The sequence below is a fragment of the Vicia villosa genome, unplaced genomic scaffold (genome assembly GCF_029867415.1).
Source record: "Vicia villosa cultivar HV-30 ecotype Madison, WI unplaced genomic scaffold, Vvil1.0 ctg.000775F_1_1, whole genome shotgun sequence".
Lineage (NCBI taxonomy): Eukaryota > Viridiplantae > Streptophyta > Magnoliopsida > Fabales > Fabaceae > Vicia > Vicia villosa.
In genome coordinates, this window is record NW_026705347.1 from 526,130 (window position 1) to 543,182 (window position 17,053).

The 17,053-nt window shown below is 38.0% G+C and overlaps 3 protein-coding genes across 4 annotated transcripts; 1 reads left to right on the forward strand and 2 right to left on the reverse strand.

Annotated features, from left to right (window-relative positions):
- Positions 1-1,747: 1,747 nt before the first annotated feature.
- Positions 1,748-2,869, reverse strand: LOC131631116 (zinc finger BED domain-containing protein RICESLEEPER 2-like). The gene has a single exon (XM_058901892.1). It carries the CDS (start codon positions 2,867-2,869, stop codon positions 1,748-1,750), a length of 1,122 nt encoding a protein of 373 aa, XP_058757875.1.
- A 2,968-nt stretch (positions 2,870-5,837) lies between these two features.
- LOC131631130 (putative pentatricopeptide repeat-containing protein At3g11460, mitochondrial) lies at positions 5,838-8,963 on the forward strand. Its single transcript, XM_058901909.1, has one exon. It carries the CDS (start codon positions 5,926-5,928, stop codon positions 7,828-7,830), a length of 1,905 nt encoding a protein of 634 aa, XP_058757892.1. The 5' UTR covers positions 5,838-5,925; the 3' UTR covers positions 7,831-8,963.
- Positions 8,964-9,368: 405 nt separating this feature from the next.
- LOC131631131 (uncharacterized) lies at positions 9,369-13,228 on the reverse strand. 2 transcript variants are annotated; one of them, XM_058901910.1, is made up of 9 exons: positions 13,086-13,228; positions 12,533-12,651; positions 12,124-12,299; positions 11,817-11,884; positions 11,630-11,731; positions 11,336-11,491; positions 10,746-10,865; positions 9,903-10,032; positions 9,369-9,682 (listed from the first exon to the last, which is right to left on the reverse strand). In XM_058901910.1, the coding sequence occupies exons 2-9, from the start codon at positions 12,643-12,645 to the stop codon at positions 9,561-9,563; spliced, it is 987 nt and encodes a 328-aa protein (XP_058757893.1). In that variant the 5' UTR covers positions 12,646-12,651; positions 13,086-13,228; the 3' UTR covers positions 9,369-9,560. The 2 variants fall into 2 exon arrangements, with proteins under 2 accessions (XP_058757893.1, XP_058757894.1); XM_058901911.1 differs by lacking the exon at positions 13,086-13,228 and having other exon boundaries at positions 12,124-12,358; positions 12,533-12,549.
- Positions 13,229-17,053: the final 3,825 nt, after the last annotated feature.

Genomic DNA, 17,053 nt, shown 5'->3' on the forward strand with positions numbered 1-17,053 from the left:
TTCCATATTTCTCCTTCACCCAATCACCTCCACAAACCACCATTTCAACTGTCTTAGTTTTCATAGAAGATCTTTTCGGATCAATAATCCTTTTCCCAGCACTAAAAGTTGCTTCTGAAGCAACAGTAGTAACTGGAACAGTTAGGATATCCTTTGCCAATTTACTAAGAACAGGATATTTGGCCTCATTTCCCATCCACCAAGTTAAAACATCAAATTTAGCATTAGGGGGAACTTTCAAAGGAGGCTCCTCAAAATATAATTCAAGGTCAGATTTGGAATTATTACCCACAACAGTTTCTAAAAACATTTCAAAGTTCCTCCTTCCCAATCCAGAAGTAGATCCTACTTCTGGAGATTCAGATGCAGCAGTAGGGGTAGTTGCATCATTGGTTCCATAGGAATCTTGATACAATTGGAAGAGGGTACTTAAATTTTCAGACAACTGTTGTCGATATGTATCTGATTGAGTGGGATTTGGATACAAAAAGGGGTATACCCATTTGATGAAGATCATCTTATACCTATTGCATAAAATAAAGTATAAGGTAACAACAATGGCCTCAGAATAATTCATTAGGAAAGGCAACATTAACAATTAATGATCTCAGAATTATTGTTCATCATTGGCAGCATTAACAACTAATGAGGTAACAGAATAGGCCACAAACCCAACTAAAGTCACCAAGAGGTAACAGAATAGGCCTCGGAATCTTGAATTCTAATAATACAGATCAAGAAAACATGTCATCATAGGCACTATTAAACCACAACTAGCAAGGCAACTTAAATGAGAAAATAGGCACTATTAAGTCACAACTCACTAATATGCATATCAACAAAACAATCCATCATAGGCCTCAGGTAATCATAATTCATAATTCATACAATTCAAGAAAAGATTTCATCATAGGCACTATTAAACCACAAGTCCACAACTAGCAAGGCAACTTAAATGAGCCTATCAAGAACAGGATTACAGGATCCATCATATGCCTCAGCTAATCATAAATAATTCATACAATTCCAGAAAAGATTACATCATAGGCAGGCAGTAGGCACTATTAAACCACAACCAGCAGCAATACAACTTAATAAGACACAATTAAGTCACAACTCACTACTATACATATCAATAACAGGATACCAATCATTCATATAAAGATCAGAGAATTTTAATCATGCCTCAGATAATAATCATACATCATATGCTAAGATGTTCATACCTTGGATCAAGAACTGCACCAATAGAAATCAATGTATTGGACTCTGACCAATACTTGTCATATTTCAACTTCATTTCACTAGCAAGGGCCTGCAACTGAGGATTATGTGAGATTCTTGAAGGATTATCAAGTAAAACCTTCACTCTGTAAAGCTCAGACAAAAACAGATTAGCAGTAGGGTAAGATGTGCCACTAATAATTGATGTCACATCAGCAAAAACCTCCAAAAACTTGCAAATATCATGAACATCTTCCCAATCATTTGCATCATGCAAAAAACTGAGAAATGCACCATTTTCCTCAGCATATCTAGGCCACACTTCTCTGTAATGGTATGCAGTAGACAACATCAACCAAGTTGAGTTCCACCTAGTCTTTGTATCCAACACTTGCATTCTGCCTTCAAGTTGCAACTCATCAACAATCTTTTTGAATGATTTGCATCTTGTTTCAGAATTGAGCAAGTATTTGACACCATTTCTTATCTTATCAACAGACACCTTAATCATATCAAGCCCATCCTACACCAACAGATTTAAGATGTGTGCACAACACCTTACATGAAATAACTTACCACCTAAGGGTAAATTTCTCCTACCAGAATAATCCCTCTTCAACCTAGCAATGCAATTATCATTGGCACTGGCATTATCAACAGAAATAGATGCTACCTTATCCCTTATTCCCCAATCATCCATTACCTTTATCAATTCCCTGCACAAAACCTCTCCAGAATGTGGTGGTGGCACATTCTTAAAAGATAAAACTCTTTTATGAAGCTGCCATTTTGAATCAATGAAATGACCAGTCACAGTCATATAGCCTATCCTCTGTTCACCAGACCACCACAAGTCAGTGGTGAGACTGACCCTATTAATCAAAGCCATAGACCTTTTCATTTTAATTCTCTCAGCCTCATAAAATGTCTCACAATCAAACTTAACCTGTTGCCTAGTAATCTTTTTGTACCATGGATAAATCTCTTTTAGAAACTCATTAAAAATAACACCTTCCATAACAGAAAAAGGAAATTCATGACCTAGAATCATGTGTGCTGCAATTTCTCTAACCCTAGCATGATTATATGTCCAAGTAGCTAAAGTAGGAGTATTATCACCTATGTTTAATCTAGACTGAGCAAACTCTTTCTCATTATTTCCTTTCAACCTTAACCTTCTCTGAATACAAGCATCTAAATGTTTCTTACCATTAGAGGTATTCTTCCACTTTGAATCATATGTGTAAAGCTTTCCACACCATCTGCACTTCCACTTCTTAATGCCATCTGGACCTACAATCAGCACCATTTCAGAATGAACAGCAGATTTTTTGGGACGAGGAGCTCTACCATCAGCATTTCTCTGACTCTGGGAACTCTGAGCTTGGGCAACTTGAGGGGTTGAAGCATCAGTGTTTGTGTTTGTAGTATTTTGAGTAGGGATCTGAGTAGTAGTATTATCAGTGGGGTTGGTTTGAGTAGTTGTATCACTCGGAACTGGAACCTCCATATCCATCAACTCACCAATCTCTAAATTACCTCCATCCGTTGTCTCCTCTTCCCCGATGTCACCAAGCAACAACTCAATATCAATAAGATCATCCACCATTGTTGGAGGAGTCAATGATGAATCTTGAAACGACATGGAAGAAAATACAAAGAATTAAACAATAATATAATAGTAAACTGTAACAAAACCCAACAACAGAAGCCCAACTTTATTTAGAACAGTATAAGAAAACCTAATCGAGCTTTATTATCATTTACAAATCAAAAAAACTCAGTATAAGAAAACCCTAACGATTTATTAATCTTAATCAAACATGAAAATTGAAATAGGCAAAACTTAGGTCAAAATTGTAACATGCATTTCATTTATAAAAAATTTAGGTCAAAACAAATTAGGGCAAAACAAAATAGGGCAAAACACCAACATACTATGGAACGAAGCATCAAACTTAACATGCAAACATGGTAAATAGCATGAAATTTATGTGAAATATAACAATACAAAAAGATTGAATACATTACAGTTATACGAAGAAGATACTCCAAGATATCTCTCTGAAACAGATACACGAAATCACGATTCAAGAAGAAGTAAAAACAATAACTAGTGTGTGAGGATGAGGAGTTATCATCGGAGACAAGGAGGGGAAGAGGAGGCCGTCGGAGGTGGCTGAGGTAGAGACATGGGAGGAGGAGAGGAAGAGAGACACGTGAGTGAGAGAGGGAGGAGAGGACCAGAGGAGTCTGAGAGTGAATGAGAGAGAGGGAGTGGGAAAAAGTGAGGAAATGATGTACCAAAGATATTTATATTTTTACTTTCGGTTACTCATTGGATATTTGGTCCGGTTCTTCATTTTGGATTCGGATATTTTTTTTATCCATTACTGTCCCGTTCACTGTTTCGGTCGGTCCATTGGACCAGTTCCAGCGGTTCGGATCCCGGTCCGGTTCTCGGATCCGCATTCCCAAATACAGCCGTACCTGTAGTGGATCTTCTTAAATCATGACAACCTACGCAGTCAGCATCCTGTTGTAACCCAAAATTTACCCTCCTGATTTTACTTTTAACCGGTTTAGGCTTTGCATATCATTTGCATACTTCCATTTACATAACTATGCATTCATTTTTAAAAAATGCATACGTTCATCTTGTGCACCTTTTTAATTCATAATATTTTTGATCATTTTTACTAACACTTTTGATTTATAATTTTAATTTTAATTCAATTTAGTTTTTAAGTTGAATTTCTATTAAAATTGTAAATTGTTTATGTTTCTATTATTTTTGTTTTTTTCTTCTTCGTATTTTTGTTTTTTTCGTATATTATTCTAGTTGTTATGAATGGTAGGGGCTTCCGTAGATACATCTACGGAAGCTTTTCACATGTACATATCCGGAGTTAAATTTTTTTCTTTTGTTTTTATAACTTAATTGTATCTAATTCAAATTTATTTTTTATAGCTTGCAGACATTATAGCTAATGGGACGGACCGACTCATACATGGGAGGGTTGCAAAGCATGCATCCCGTGCGACGTGTACGGAGCCAGATAATGCCAGAGGGAGCCGACGCCCCTGTTCCAGCAGAGGCCACAATTGAGGCTATGCCACAACCTAGTGCACATGCCCAGTCCACTTCTACTTCTTCATCACGGAGGCGTCGGGATGATGGTGAGGGTACATCACAGGCGCCATCCTTGTGCCACCTCGTCGAGGTATGTCTCTTCCACCTCCAAAGGGTGTTGCTTCTCCTGTGCCACCTCTAGCCGATGATGGATCTTTTGTGTCACCTCCAGAGGTAACACTGCTTAGATTAATTCTTTATTTTTTCATTGGAAATTTATTATTTGTAACATTGATTGTTATTATTAACATTGTTTTCATTGAAAATTTTCAAGAGAGGTCGGCCCAGAGGTTCTATAACCATGGACGGAAGATATTATCTCTGTAGAAACCACAAGAGGCGTGGTTCCATTATATCCTCACAGCCTCTGGTCGGAAAGACCTTTGTGAGATCGGGTACACCGTGATCCACAACGGAATGCTCATGGCTTTTGCGGAGAGATGACACTTTGAGACGTCCTCCTTCCATTTCCCTCATTGTGAGATCACTGTTACATTGGAGGATGTCTCATGTCTATTGCATATAACTATCAGGGGTGCCCTCCTCCGTCACGGTAGGATGACGAAGGAGGAAGCAAGAGAGCTTCTGGTTGAGGATCTTATGGTTGATCCACTAGATGCGCTTGAGGAGGTGGATAAGACCCACGACACTCACGTGAGGTTTTCCTTGTTGATTCGGAGATTTACTGAGGCGCTAGCTGAGGCACGACAGGCTGATGGTGATCTAGTTGAGGTGGAGATACACAGACAGCGGATGTTGAGGTGTTTCTTTCTATTTTTGTTCGACACTCAGCTGTTTGTGGACACGAGCTCCACGTATACGGATGTCGCTTACCTCAGGTACTTTTTGGATCCAGCACGGATTAATGAGTACAATTGGGGGGAGACAACGCTGGCGTACACCTATTCGAGACATGAAAAGGGATGCTTGTGGAAGACCAAGATTGTCGCAGACAGGTGTTCACTATTAGTGGTAACAATCTTATATCCTTCTAATTTTTTTCACTACTTTTCATTCTATATTCATGATAATGTTTGATCCCAATGTTTTTTATTTTCATTTCAGGGGCAGATATTACAACATTTTCCGATGATAATTGGCTGGGGATCTGTGCAGGAGTACATCAAGGCATGGCCATGTGCTGGTGTCTTCATCCCCATGAGATGGAACCAGGCGGTGGACCCTTACAGAGTTTATCTAAATCGCATGGTTGCTGAGGACACCCGGTACGACGTTTACGCTGCTCACCGTGAGATGCGCCTATTTAATGACATTGCACTATTCTCTGGATGGTTGGTATGCTTCGACCATCACTATTCGTAACTCTAGCTTTGACCTTTATAGCCTTCAATAGATTTTCTAATGATAAAATAAAGAGTACGGTTTAACAAGTTCAGGGTTATTTTAGCCATTTTAACAATTTAAAAAACTGACAAAGAGCCTGTGATAAAAACTAACGAGGAGGTGTAACTTTTAAAAATCAAACTAAAATGATAGATACTACATGGGTTATGAAGACCGCAGATGAACACGAACCGAATGGTTTGTCTAACAGTTAACCCCATCAGATGAACATCGAATCCCGCCGTCACTTCACAGTGACGCCGCCACCAGTCACCGGCGAGTCAAAACACAACCCAACAACACCATGGAACTGCTACCTAAGAGAATTATCAAAGCAAAAAAAATACCAAGAAGCACTAACGGTATACCGTCACATGCTCCGTTCATCCTTCTTCCCCAACACCTTCACCTTCCCCGTCCTCCTTAAATCATGCGCCCTCCTCTCTCTCCCCCTCACCGGATCCCAGCTCCACTCCCACGTCATCAAAACCGGGTCACAACCCGACCCGTACACCCGCTCCTCACTCATCAACATGTACTCCAAATCTTCCCTCCCTCACCTCGCTCGTAAAGTCTTCGACGAAGAAGCCATAAACCTCACCATCTCTTACAACGCCATGATCTCCGGTTACTCTTCTAATTCAATTATCTCAGAAGCCGTTAACGTCTTCCGTAAAATGCGGCGCGAAGTTAGCTTTTCTGTTAATTCAGTTACAATGCTAGGTTTAGTTTCGGGTTTCACTCTCCCTAGTCACTTAAAACTTGGTGCGTGCTTACACGCGTGTAGTTTTAAGTTCGGTTTTGATTCTGATTTGTCCGTTGGTAACAGTTTTCTGACAATGTATGTTAAATGTGGCGAAGTGGAACAAGCGCGCCAACTGTTTGATGAAATTCCTGTGAAGGATTTGATTACATGGAATGCAATGATTTCTGGTTACGCGCAGAACGGTCACGCGAGAAGTGTTTTGGAGCTTTATTTTGAGATGAAGAAAGTGAATGGGGTGAATCCTGATCCGGTTACGCTTCTTGGTGTTTTGTGTTCTTGTGCGAACCTTGGTGCACAAGGAATTGGGCGTGAGGTGGAAAGGAAAATTGAGCAACTTGGATTTCGGTCGAATTCTTTTTTGACGAATGCATTGATTAATATGTATGCTAGGTGTGGGAATTTGGTTCGTGCGAGAGAGGTTTTTGATTGTATGGATGAGAGGAACAAGAGTGTTGTGTCTTGGACTGCTATTATAGGTGGGTATGGGATTCACGGAGAAGGTGAGATTGCGGTGGAGCTTTTTGATGCAATGGTTAGATCAGGTGTGAGGCCTGATAGAACGGTTTTTGTAAGTGTTCTTTCGGCTTGTAGTCATGCTGGATTGACTGAGAAAGGATTGAAGTATTTTGATGAGATGGTGAGGGAGTATGGTTTGCAGCCAGGTCCTGAGCATTATTCTTGCTTGGTTGATCTTTTGGGTAGGGCTGGTAGATTGAAGGAAGCAGTGGATCTCATAGATTCGATGAAGGTGAAACCGGATGGTGCTGTTTGGGGAGCACTTCTTGGTGCTTGCAAGATTCATAGAAATGTAGAACTAGCTGAAGAGGCTTTTCAACGGGTCATTGAGCTTGAACCTACAAATATAGGTTACTATGTTTTACTGTCAAATGTGTACTCTGATGCTAAGAACTTAGATGGGGTTTTGAAAGTTAGAGTCATGATGAGGGATCGAAAGCTTAGAAAGGATCCTGGGTGTAGCTACGTGGAATATAAAGGAAAAATGCATCTTTTTTACTCTGGAGATAAGAGTCATCCTCAGATTAAGGAAATATATAGAATGCTGGATGAATTGGAAAATCTTGTGAAGGAGATTCATCAACTGGATCACAAGTGTCAGGGAAAGAGTGAAGAACCGTTAATGGGTGCCGGGGTGCACAGTGAAAAATTAGCACTTGCTTTTGGTCTCTTGAACACTAAGCCTGGAACAGATATTACTGTCATGAAGAACCTGAGAGTGTGTGTGGATTGTCATGTGTTTTTTAAGTTGGTTAGTAAGATTGTCAATCGCCAATTTATTGTTAGAGATGCCACTCGCTTTCACCGGTTCAAAAATGGAGTCTGTTCTTGCAAGGACTACTGGTAAAATCATTACGGCAGGACAAACTGTGATTTATATTTTGATGGACAACAATGATGTGACACCCCACCCACAAAGTTGATTGTAGCTGTTGATAAAAGAGGAGGACTCAGAGGGGATATGTTGAGAAAGTCTCGAGAATATAAATAACTCAGCCCCTTAGAGAAAAATGTTTGAATACTCTCAACATGGGAAAGGAAAAGTTGAATTATAACACAGGATTTGCAATTTTTGCTGAAAGGTGTATGGATGTCATTCATCATTTGCTGACGTAGATATAGTGCAACAATGCTGTGTCTGTAGAGTTGGTTATGATACTTTAGAAAAACAGGATTCAGTTTGTGGAAACTCTTAGGGAGAAAATTCATTCTCATTAGTGTTCATTCCCATCCAAATCATTCCTTTGTAAGTATCTTCCAAAGGAGAGGGTGAGCAACCTTTCTTCCCTTCCCTTACATTTCACAAGTTGCCCCAGTCCCTTGCCCAACCTTATTTATTGTGTTGGTACCTGCAATATTTCTTCTGATTTTCTTTACCACACAAATAATTTAATCAAACCAATTGATTTTGACTTAAGACTGCTTACTAGTACTAGTTATCGGCTTTGGTAAGCTTGCCAGCAATAGTTGTATTGTATGCATGCTAATTTTTCAGTCAGCAGTGAGTAATTTTTCTTTAGCCATTTTAGGACTTTCTTATACATATCTAATGCAAGTGATAGATATAGGAAGTTAGGAGCCAAAAGTATTACCCGTTTCTTATGGTTGTACATCAAGGGTTGAGAAATGAAGATTGAGATGGGACAATTTTTCAATGCAGACGAGCATTTTGCAGTAGAGCATGTAGCAATTTATTGCAAGTATTCTTCTTATAGGCCTTGAGAGTTAATGTTTGGCCTATAGATTTTTTATCCACTAGGGCATCTCGTTCTAATTCCTCTTGTAATACATCCTAAGTTCCTAACAGGATCATGGATATTGTGTTAAATGCCATTTCTACACTAGCTGAACATTTTATGTCGAGCAAAAGACTTACCTTCATTTGATCAAACAGATTTTGATACGGCTGGTTCTTGTAGCGGTGTACTCGGCTTAATCGGTTTATGGCATTTACCTTCATTTAACTGGTGGAAATTGTGCATTTAATCCTTGTATTGACTTAAACTCTAAAGTCTTTTTTTAGTTTGTCAAGGACTAAACTTGTTCTAATAACTTTTGACAAGGAATGAATATACGGATTGGAAGTATACATCATCCACCAGATGAACTAATTTGTCCCTTTGTGCCATTCTACCTAGTCCACTTTTTGTGTTTCTCTATCACGTCAATAGAGAATGATATTAACCACAAGTTAAGATAAATCAAACGGTGTGTTTTGCGACATTTTTAAAGTCACAGAAAAGGAAATAGAAGGATCATGGATGTTTATGAATTTCTTTCAAATTATAGAAGGGGGTGTGAATTGCAGAAAAGCTTAATTTTTCAACTTGTTATAAACAAAATACTTGATCTTACTCTAACCAAGATGCCTAAATTATTCAAACAATGTATAAAATTTTACATGATCTATTACATTAAAAATTAGTTATTTCCTACAAGTGCAACATGCACGGCCGGGAAAAGCATCATACTCAAAAATTTCAGTAGATAGCATCTCTTGAGCACTAAAATAAATTAGAACCTTGATACTTAAAGTTAATATTGTTGGCAAAGTTCCATTTTATTATAGAATCACTATTACACTAGCAGTTTACTCAAGCCCCCCATCACTGCCACAGTATCGGTTCCAGAAATACATTCATCTTCAACAAATGGAATTGTCTTTCGTATTGTCAAATTTACTGGAATGCTCCCGTCCTCTGCAAATCACAAACATTAGCAATTACTACCAGCAACTCAAAACAGCTCAAAATACTAGTTACTATAATGCTAGTCATACAATTCATGGATCTACAAATGACCACAACACAACAACGGTTGCAGCATTTGCATTTAGGTACAACGGAAAATAGTTCAGTAGGTGGCACCAGGTGCAATTACTGCAATATGCTCATCATGACAAAAAGATTTATTAGCTACCTTCATTTGTGCTGTCCTTTTCTATGCAAATGGCAGCATAATGAGAACCAAGTAACTCTAGAAGCACAAAATGCCAATTGCTTGAGAGATTCTCAAGGTCACCAGAAGGCTCAGCAAAAATTTCATCTTCCTGTCAGCAAAATAAATTGCTTCATAAATAGTTGAAGCAGAAAAAATTACTAATTCACATGCAAATATGTCAATACTAAATACTAATGTAATTTCTGGCCAAATATCAGCAGGGCATGCCCGTATGACGGTAGACTAGTTGACTACAGCAGTTAACCAACATGTAATTATTGTAATATAACATTCAGTGTTTTAAAAACCGAACTAGACAGTTGAAAACTGGTTGAACTTTAAGACAGCTTTTATCACGCTTCTTCCCAGTTTAAGATGATTGACGTATGACCCAGAGGTCTCGCCGGTCGATTTCCAGTTCAGTTTTTATAACAACGATAATATCTAACAAACTTCTCAGCTATGGCGGAATATAGCAGCGGTGGTAGGGTTCAACACAACGCTATTGGTTCGTGAGCTGCTATCAACACTAGCTAGCAGTTGTAGCGTCCGCAAACTGCTATCGCTATTTGCTCGCAAATAATCAATCTACTCTTCATCCTACTTTTAGTTCAGTTCTGTTTTATTCTTCTTATCTAAAGTTTAATTACTCTATATTTTAGGCTTTTTAACTATTAAGGAAGATGATCTCTTTAATTTTGTGTATTAATCTATTTTTGAGTATGCAATAGTGTGTATCCTGCTATCCGCCGTAGCATTTTAGGGGGATTGTGTTACGTAACGCTGTCTGAGATTAACATCATAGCTTCTTAAGAAACATACCTTAGAAATTACATGACGTAGAACTTGGATGCCTTCTTTCATATGGTCTCTTAATTGAATAGTGAAAGTATTAAAAGGTGATGCTGAGAAGCCTCTTCCGAGTGCTTTAACATATGCCTCCTGTAAATGGGACATGTCTTTGTAAGTGAAGCTGCATAATAGCAACAACAACAAAAAAAAGTTGAATTCTCAACCTACTTGTGTTCCCTCATTATATTACGCTTATTTAGTTATTATCATGTGTCAAAGGAAAGGCATATGCTAAGCACAATACGTTTGATTGGTTGCACAAAAATAAAAAAACTCAAACATAAACACAGAACTACTAAGACTAGAGCTCACAACGACAAGAAAAACAATTAGAAAATCTATTATCAATATATTCAAAGCCTACAAATGGTAAAACCTTCATAAAAATAAAATAAGGTGTTTCATTGCTTTCAAAATAAGTAATACTCAAAAAGGAAAATTATTGATACGAAGCTAAACAAAAGAAATACTCAAATATTCTACAGATAATAGTTCAAAGAGTCACGTTTGTTTCTCAATCGACTTCTATCTGAGTAGTGAAATTCAATAATGTGACTAACCTTCAGAGTCCATAATTTTATAAACTCGTGACGTCGTAGCTCAGGATCTACAATGTGAGCCAGCATTTCTACTTCATGGGGAGAAAAGTATCGACGTGCAAAGGCTAAAATGTCATTCTTTAACCTCCTTTGCTTCTCTTCCACATCAATACCAATCTACAACGAGAACACAAATTAAATATGTTCAAAGCTAACAGTCTAGAGCAGGACAAATGGTGAGTCTTAAAACTAGAACAGAATATAATGACAATAATAAATAAAAATAACATTTCTATAACCATACTAAATGCATACCGGTGAGCCCACAGTTACTCCACATGCTATCAAAGAAGAAGTGTGCGAGATATTAAAATGTAGTGGCGGTAGGTTCCAATCATCAGCATATTGCCAGTCTACCTAATCAAATATGCTACTTAAGACTTTGAGTGTTTGCAAGAAAAATCCAATTAACAGGTAATAGATTAACAATAAAAACACACACCTCAGGCTTGCCATAATTGTTCTTTCTAAACTTCAAGGATTTTGGATCAATATGACAATTTGTCTGGTCTAGCAGTAAAATAAATTGTTTAGATACATGACACCTCTGTCGTGAAATTTAAAGAAAAAAATCAAAACTAAATGATACAGGAAGATGAACAATATAAAGGTAGCAGATTTTCCACCAAACAAGTAGGATATATATCTATTCAGATGAAACTTAATTAAATTATGTCAGCAGTTGTAAAGGTTAAAAAGTTACATAAAAACTTAATTAAGAAACTGAGTAGCAGACCATCAAAACTTACATCTTGCTAATGTAGTGCGGACCAATGCACGAGCTAGAAGTGCACTTTTCTTCAGCTCCTCCCCACGCATACGGAGTACATTTTCTTTCTCACAAGGGGATAATAGTTCAAAATATCGGTTCAATAGGTTTGTGCACTTTACCTCATCCGGTAAAACATACCAAAAATGTGCTTCTCTATATTGCAACATTCAAGATAGTCACTCAGTCAGCAACCAATATATCAAAGTGACAACCTGGCATAAGATTCAAATCGAAACCAGAAATGGCACCAACAAGGCTAATAGTATCTTTATTTTAATCAAAAACTGAATTATACAATTACAGATTCAAATATGAACACGATATTGTTGAATAGATTGTAGAGTGCTGCATAACAAAGAGTTAAAAATTGAATAACGATCACATACTTTTGTGCTGGAAGTTGCACGGGAGACAAAGAGCATGATGCAGTGGCAAGATTCCTTCCAAAGCAATGTATGTTCATTGTTAATCTTAGTTTGTTGTAAAGCATTGAACTCATGCATACCTAGCATATTATCTTCAAAATCAGTTCAACCTCATAACAACAATTTTCAATAATGGCACAGTTATTACACAGAACAAAAACAAACAAAACTAGCGATTAATTCAAAAACAAGGTTCAATTGAACTACGATAGATGAATGTGTTTCTCAATATGCATCACTTTTAGATTTCTAGAGGAAGTTAGCTGTTAATCATTCTTCTAAAAACAAATTCAGTCGTCGCCTCGGTAAGGTCACCGGCGAAACTGCCTGATTGAATCGGATTAAACCGGATGTCTCGGTCGTATCACTAGACTAGATAGTTAGTCGCGGCCAAATTCGGCAGATCGCGGCGGTGCCTAGGAGGCGCGCATAACTGTCGCTACAGTGATTTTTTTTTTTTTGAAGAAAAAAATAAAAATATAGACAGAGAAGCCTGAAGAATCACAATACGAACCAGTGGCGTGCTTGAATTACAGTGGCGGCTGCGAATTTTGCTGTATTCGACGTTACAAAAGTGGCGTGAACGGAAAGAGCCGGCGAGGAGGTTCGTCTGGCGGAGATAGGGGTAACACAAACCAAGATTATTTTAATAAATTAAGTTTTTAAACACTTTAACTTTAACATTTTTGTAAAATTATAATAATTTTTTAGATTTTCTATAATAAAAATATTTAAGATTTTTAAATCCGATACGGATTTTTAATATTTTATAGTATGATTCAATAAATTTTTTATAAGAAAATAAAAAACAATTAATAAAATTTTAAAATCATATAAATGTTAAATCTTGTAATAATAAAATGATTTGTCCAATCCTATATCCAATGTAAAGTTGAAATTGGCTAAGGCTAGGCAGGACCTCAAGAAAGTCCAAACTGAAATCATTTTTCATATAAGATTTGATGCTGGTCTGATTGAGGAGGCTAAAAGATTGACCGAAGAGGTTATACATTGGAATGATATGGAGGAAAAAATTATGCTTCAAAGGACTAAAATTGATTAGGTGAGAAAAGAAGATGGTAATAGTGTTTTTTTTTCCATGCCTACCTCAAATCTAAATAGGATACTAAGAGTATGAAAATCCTAAAGAGAACTGACGGGATGTGCATCACTGAGCAGCATGATATTGAGATTGAAGTTATGGAGTTTTATAGCAACCTCATGGGAAAAGCCAACCATAACCTCCATCACATTAACCTTGAAGCTAAGAGGAGGGGAACCCAATTAAATATGGAGCAGAGGGATTTCCTTGTTAGTCATGTCACTACTAAGGAAATTGAAGAAGCCCTTAAAGGCGTGGGGGATCTAAAAGCACCATGAATAGATGGGTATGGGGCTAATTTTACAAGAGTTGTTGGCCTATTATTAAAGATGATGCTACAGCAGTAGTGAGAGAATTCTTCACACATGGTAGAATACTTAATGACTTCAACAAAGTCGTGGTTACTCTTATCCCTAAAATAGACCAAGCCTTATCTATTAAGGACTACAAACCCATTGCAGGGTGTACCACTTTTTATAAAATCATATCTAGGATCACGACTGCTAGATTGGGTAGTGTTTTACCCGGCATTATCAATTTGAGCCAAGCTGCATTTGTGTCAGGCCAAATTATTCACAATCACATCATGCTAGCCTATGAGATTATTAAAGGATATACTAGAAAAGGAGGGACCCCTAGAGTTATGCTTCAACTTGACTTACAGAAGGCATATGATATGGTTAGCTGGAGTGCTCTTGAGAACATTATGCTTGAGATTGGTATTCCTCATTTATTTACTCAATGGGTTATGACTGTGGTCACTAATGTGTCCGATGTGTTCAACATTAATGGTGAGATGTCCAAACCCCTTCAAGCTTGCAGAGGAATTAGGCAAGGGGACCCTATCTCCCCATTGCTTTTTGTTCTTCTGATGGAGTACCTTCATCGACTACTTGTCAAAATGCAATTGAATCCCAATTTTAATCATCACTCAAAATGTGAGAGGCTGGCCATTCATGACTTAATTTTTGCAGATGATGTCCTTTTAATTTACAGAGGTGATTACATGTCTGTTGAAATGCTTCTTCAAATTGTCCAAACTTTTTCAGAATCCACAGGACTAATCATCAACCCTAAAAAATGTTAGACTTATTATGGTGGCATGGATGAGAGAGCCAAACAGGAGTTGCAACTTTTGTCCACTTTTGCAATTGTTCAGTATTGGATGCAGTGCTTTCCTTTACCTAAATTTGTCATCCACAAAATTGAGGTTATTTGTAGATCCTATGTGTGGGCTGGCAGTCAGGACATCAAGAAGAAGAGCCCTGTGGCTTGGAACTCTGTTTGTAAGCCTGCCCATCAGGGGGTTTTGATATTATCAACCTGGCTGTTTGGAATAAAGTTTACATGATGAAGTGCTTATGGAATATCTGCAAGAAACCAGACAATCTTTGGGTCAAGTGGATCCATAATTACTATTTGAAAACTGCTGACATTATGACTATTGTGTGCAGACAAAGTTGGTCTTGGATGATGACTAGTATTATGCAGCAGGTTGCCCTTATTCCTAGTATACATAATATATGGAACAAGATGTTGTAGAGCAAGAAATTTAGCATGAAGGAGATGTACAGAGTCTTGATTGATGACAATATCAGGGTGCCTTGGAGGTTTATGCTCACGAAGAACATAGCTAGGCCTCACGCTCTGGTCACCTTGTGGTTGATTTGCCATGGTAAACTAGCTACTAAGGAGCGACTTAAACGGTTTGGCATAATCCACGATAGTGTTTGCAACTTGTGTAATGAAGTGGATGAAACGATTAATCACCTTTTCTTTGGCTGTCGTATCACCAGGAACATTTGGAGTGCTATTCTCTGTTGGTTGGAAGTGGATCATACTCTTGAGGAATGGTCCCTTGAGCAACTGTGGGCAATTGACTGTACTAAGAAGAAGGATTGGAAAGCCAGCATTTTGAAACTAGCTTTAGCTGAAACTATGCATGGGATATGGTTGTATAGAAACAGTATCGTTTTTCAAAAGGCAAATACAAATAATATTACTGAGGGTATACTTGAGAAGACTATGTATAGAGGTTGGATGTGTGGTGTCTTTTTTTTACCTCCCCGTTTCACTTGGGAGGACGGCACGCCGGACCCTTCACGCGAAATTTGGAAGGAGAGAGGTGCACTTGTGAGATGAATTTTATTTCAGTTCTTCCTACGATATCCCACGAACTTTTTAATTATCCTACGAGGAGGAAGGGGAAAAAGATCTCAAATAAACCCTAGGAGTTTTCTAGGTGTTGGGATTTCACCTAATCAGATGTTCTGGAGTCCGGGAGGTCGCTTATACATAGGGAAGGTTTTAAGCACCCTACATATCTGTAGTACTCTACGGGAACCTTCTCTGTGTCTATGTGTTTGTGTTGCTGCTTAATTGGGAAAGTTTCTCCTTTGTGTTAAGAGAAAGAATTAAATTGAAAGACAAATGAACTGATTGTTTTTGGTTTTTGATTAGCTCGCTGAGATTCCTTGTGAATCTCATGCCTACATATCCCTAATGGAAGCAGAGCTTTTTGTAGTTCGAGGAACTAATTAGGGAAATGAATTGATTTTGGGTACCTTGTTTGAAGCTCAAGGTTGAAGCTTGAATTAAATCTCTGTTTACAGGAAAGAGACATGAAGTCATCTTTACAAAGAGGTATTTCTACTATTCCACCACAAACATTTGAAGTGACAGAAAAGCAGGGTTCATTTTATAAGAAAAGGACCTTACTTGTGTGTGTGTGCAAGTATGCCAGTCACAGTCTCTTGAATGAAAGAACGATTCTCAACCAGTTTAGGGAAAGGAAACAAGTCTGGGTGTGTGTTCCTCAGAGCATGCCTTTCAAAATCCTAAATGGGAGAATTTTTTGAATATGGTGAAATAGGAGAAATATCTCTTTGTAGAGATAAATCACGTCTATCTACTGTAAGAAAGATCTGAATTTGACTGGCTTGTATGAGGCCTAAGCTTGAGGCTTAAAAGAGTTTTGATTGAACCTGGGAGATGACTCCACTAGGGATTGACTTTGACTGAAGAAATTTTGTGTTCTATATGAAGCCCGAAATTGTGGCTGACTCTAGTTGGAGAGTGTTTGTTTTACTTTGAAAGATTTATTTGGTGTTCTATACAAAGCCCAGAATTGTGGCTAACTTTATCTAGGGAGACATTGTTTTCTGTGTTGTACAAAGCCCAAGGTTGCGGTTGACTCAGTGGGGAAAAGATCCCAAGGGTTATGAATCTTTTGACACAGGGAATGATGTTTATATGCCTTGTACAAAGCCCAAGGTTGTGGCTACTCTTGATGAGGAAATACTCACTGTGGAGACTCTATTATCTGCCTTGTACAAAGCCTAAGGTTGTGGCTGACTCTAAATGGGGAAAGATCCAATAGT

Coding starts and splice junctions, on each gene's coding strand:
- LOC131631116 (XM_058901892.1), bottom strand. CDS start 2,869: ATGTCGTTTCAAGATTCATCATTGACTCCTCCAACAATGGTGGATGAT.
- LOC131631131 (XM_058901910.1), bottom strand. CDS start 12,645: ATGAGTTCAATGCTTTACAACAAACTAAGATTAACAATGAACATACAT. Junction 11,732..11,816: donor ACAATTATGGCAAGCCTGAG/GTGTGTGTTTTT, acceptor ATATTTGATTAG/GTAGACTGGCAATATGCTGA. Junction 11,492..11,629: donor GAGTAACTGTGGGCTCACCG/GTATGCATTTAG, acceptor TTCTCGTTGTAG/ATTGGTATTGATGTGGAAGA.
- LOC131631130 (XM_058901909.1), top strand. CDS start 5,926: ATGAACATCGAATCCCGCCGTCACTTCACAGTGACGCCGCCACCAGTC.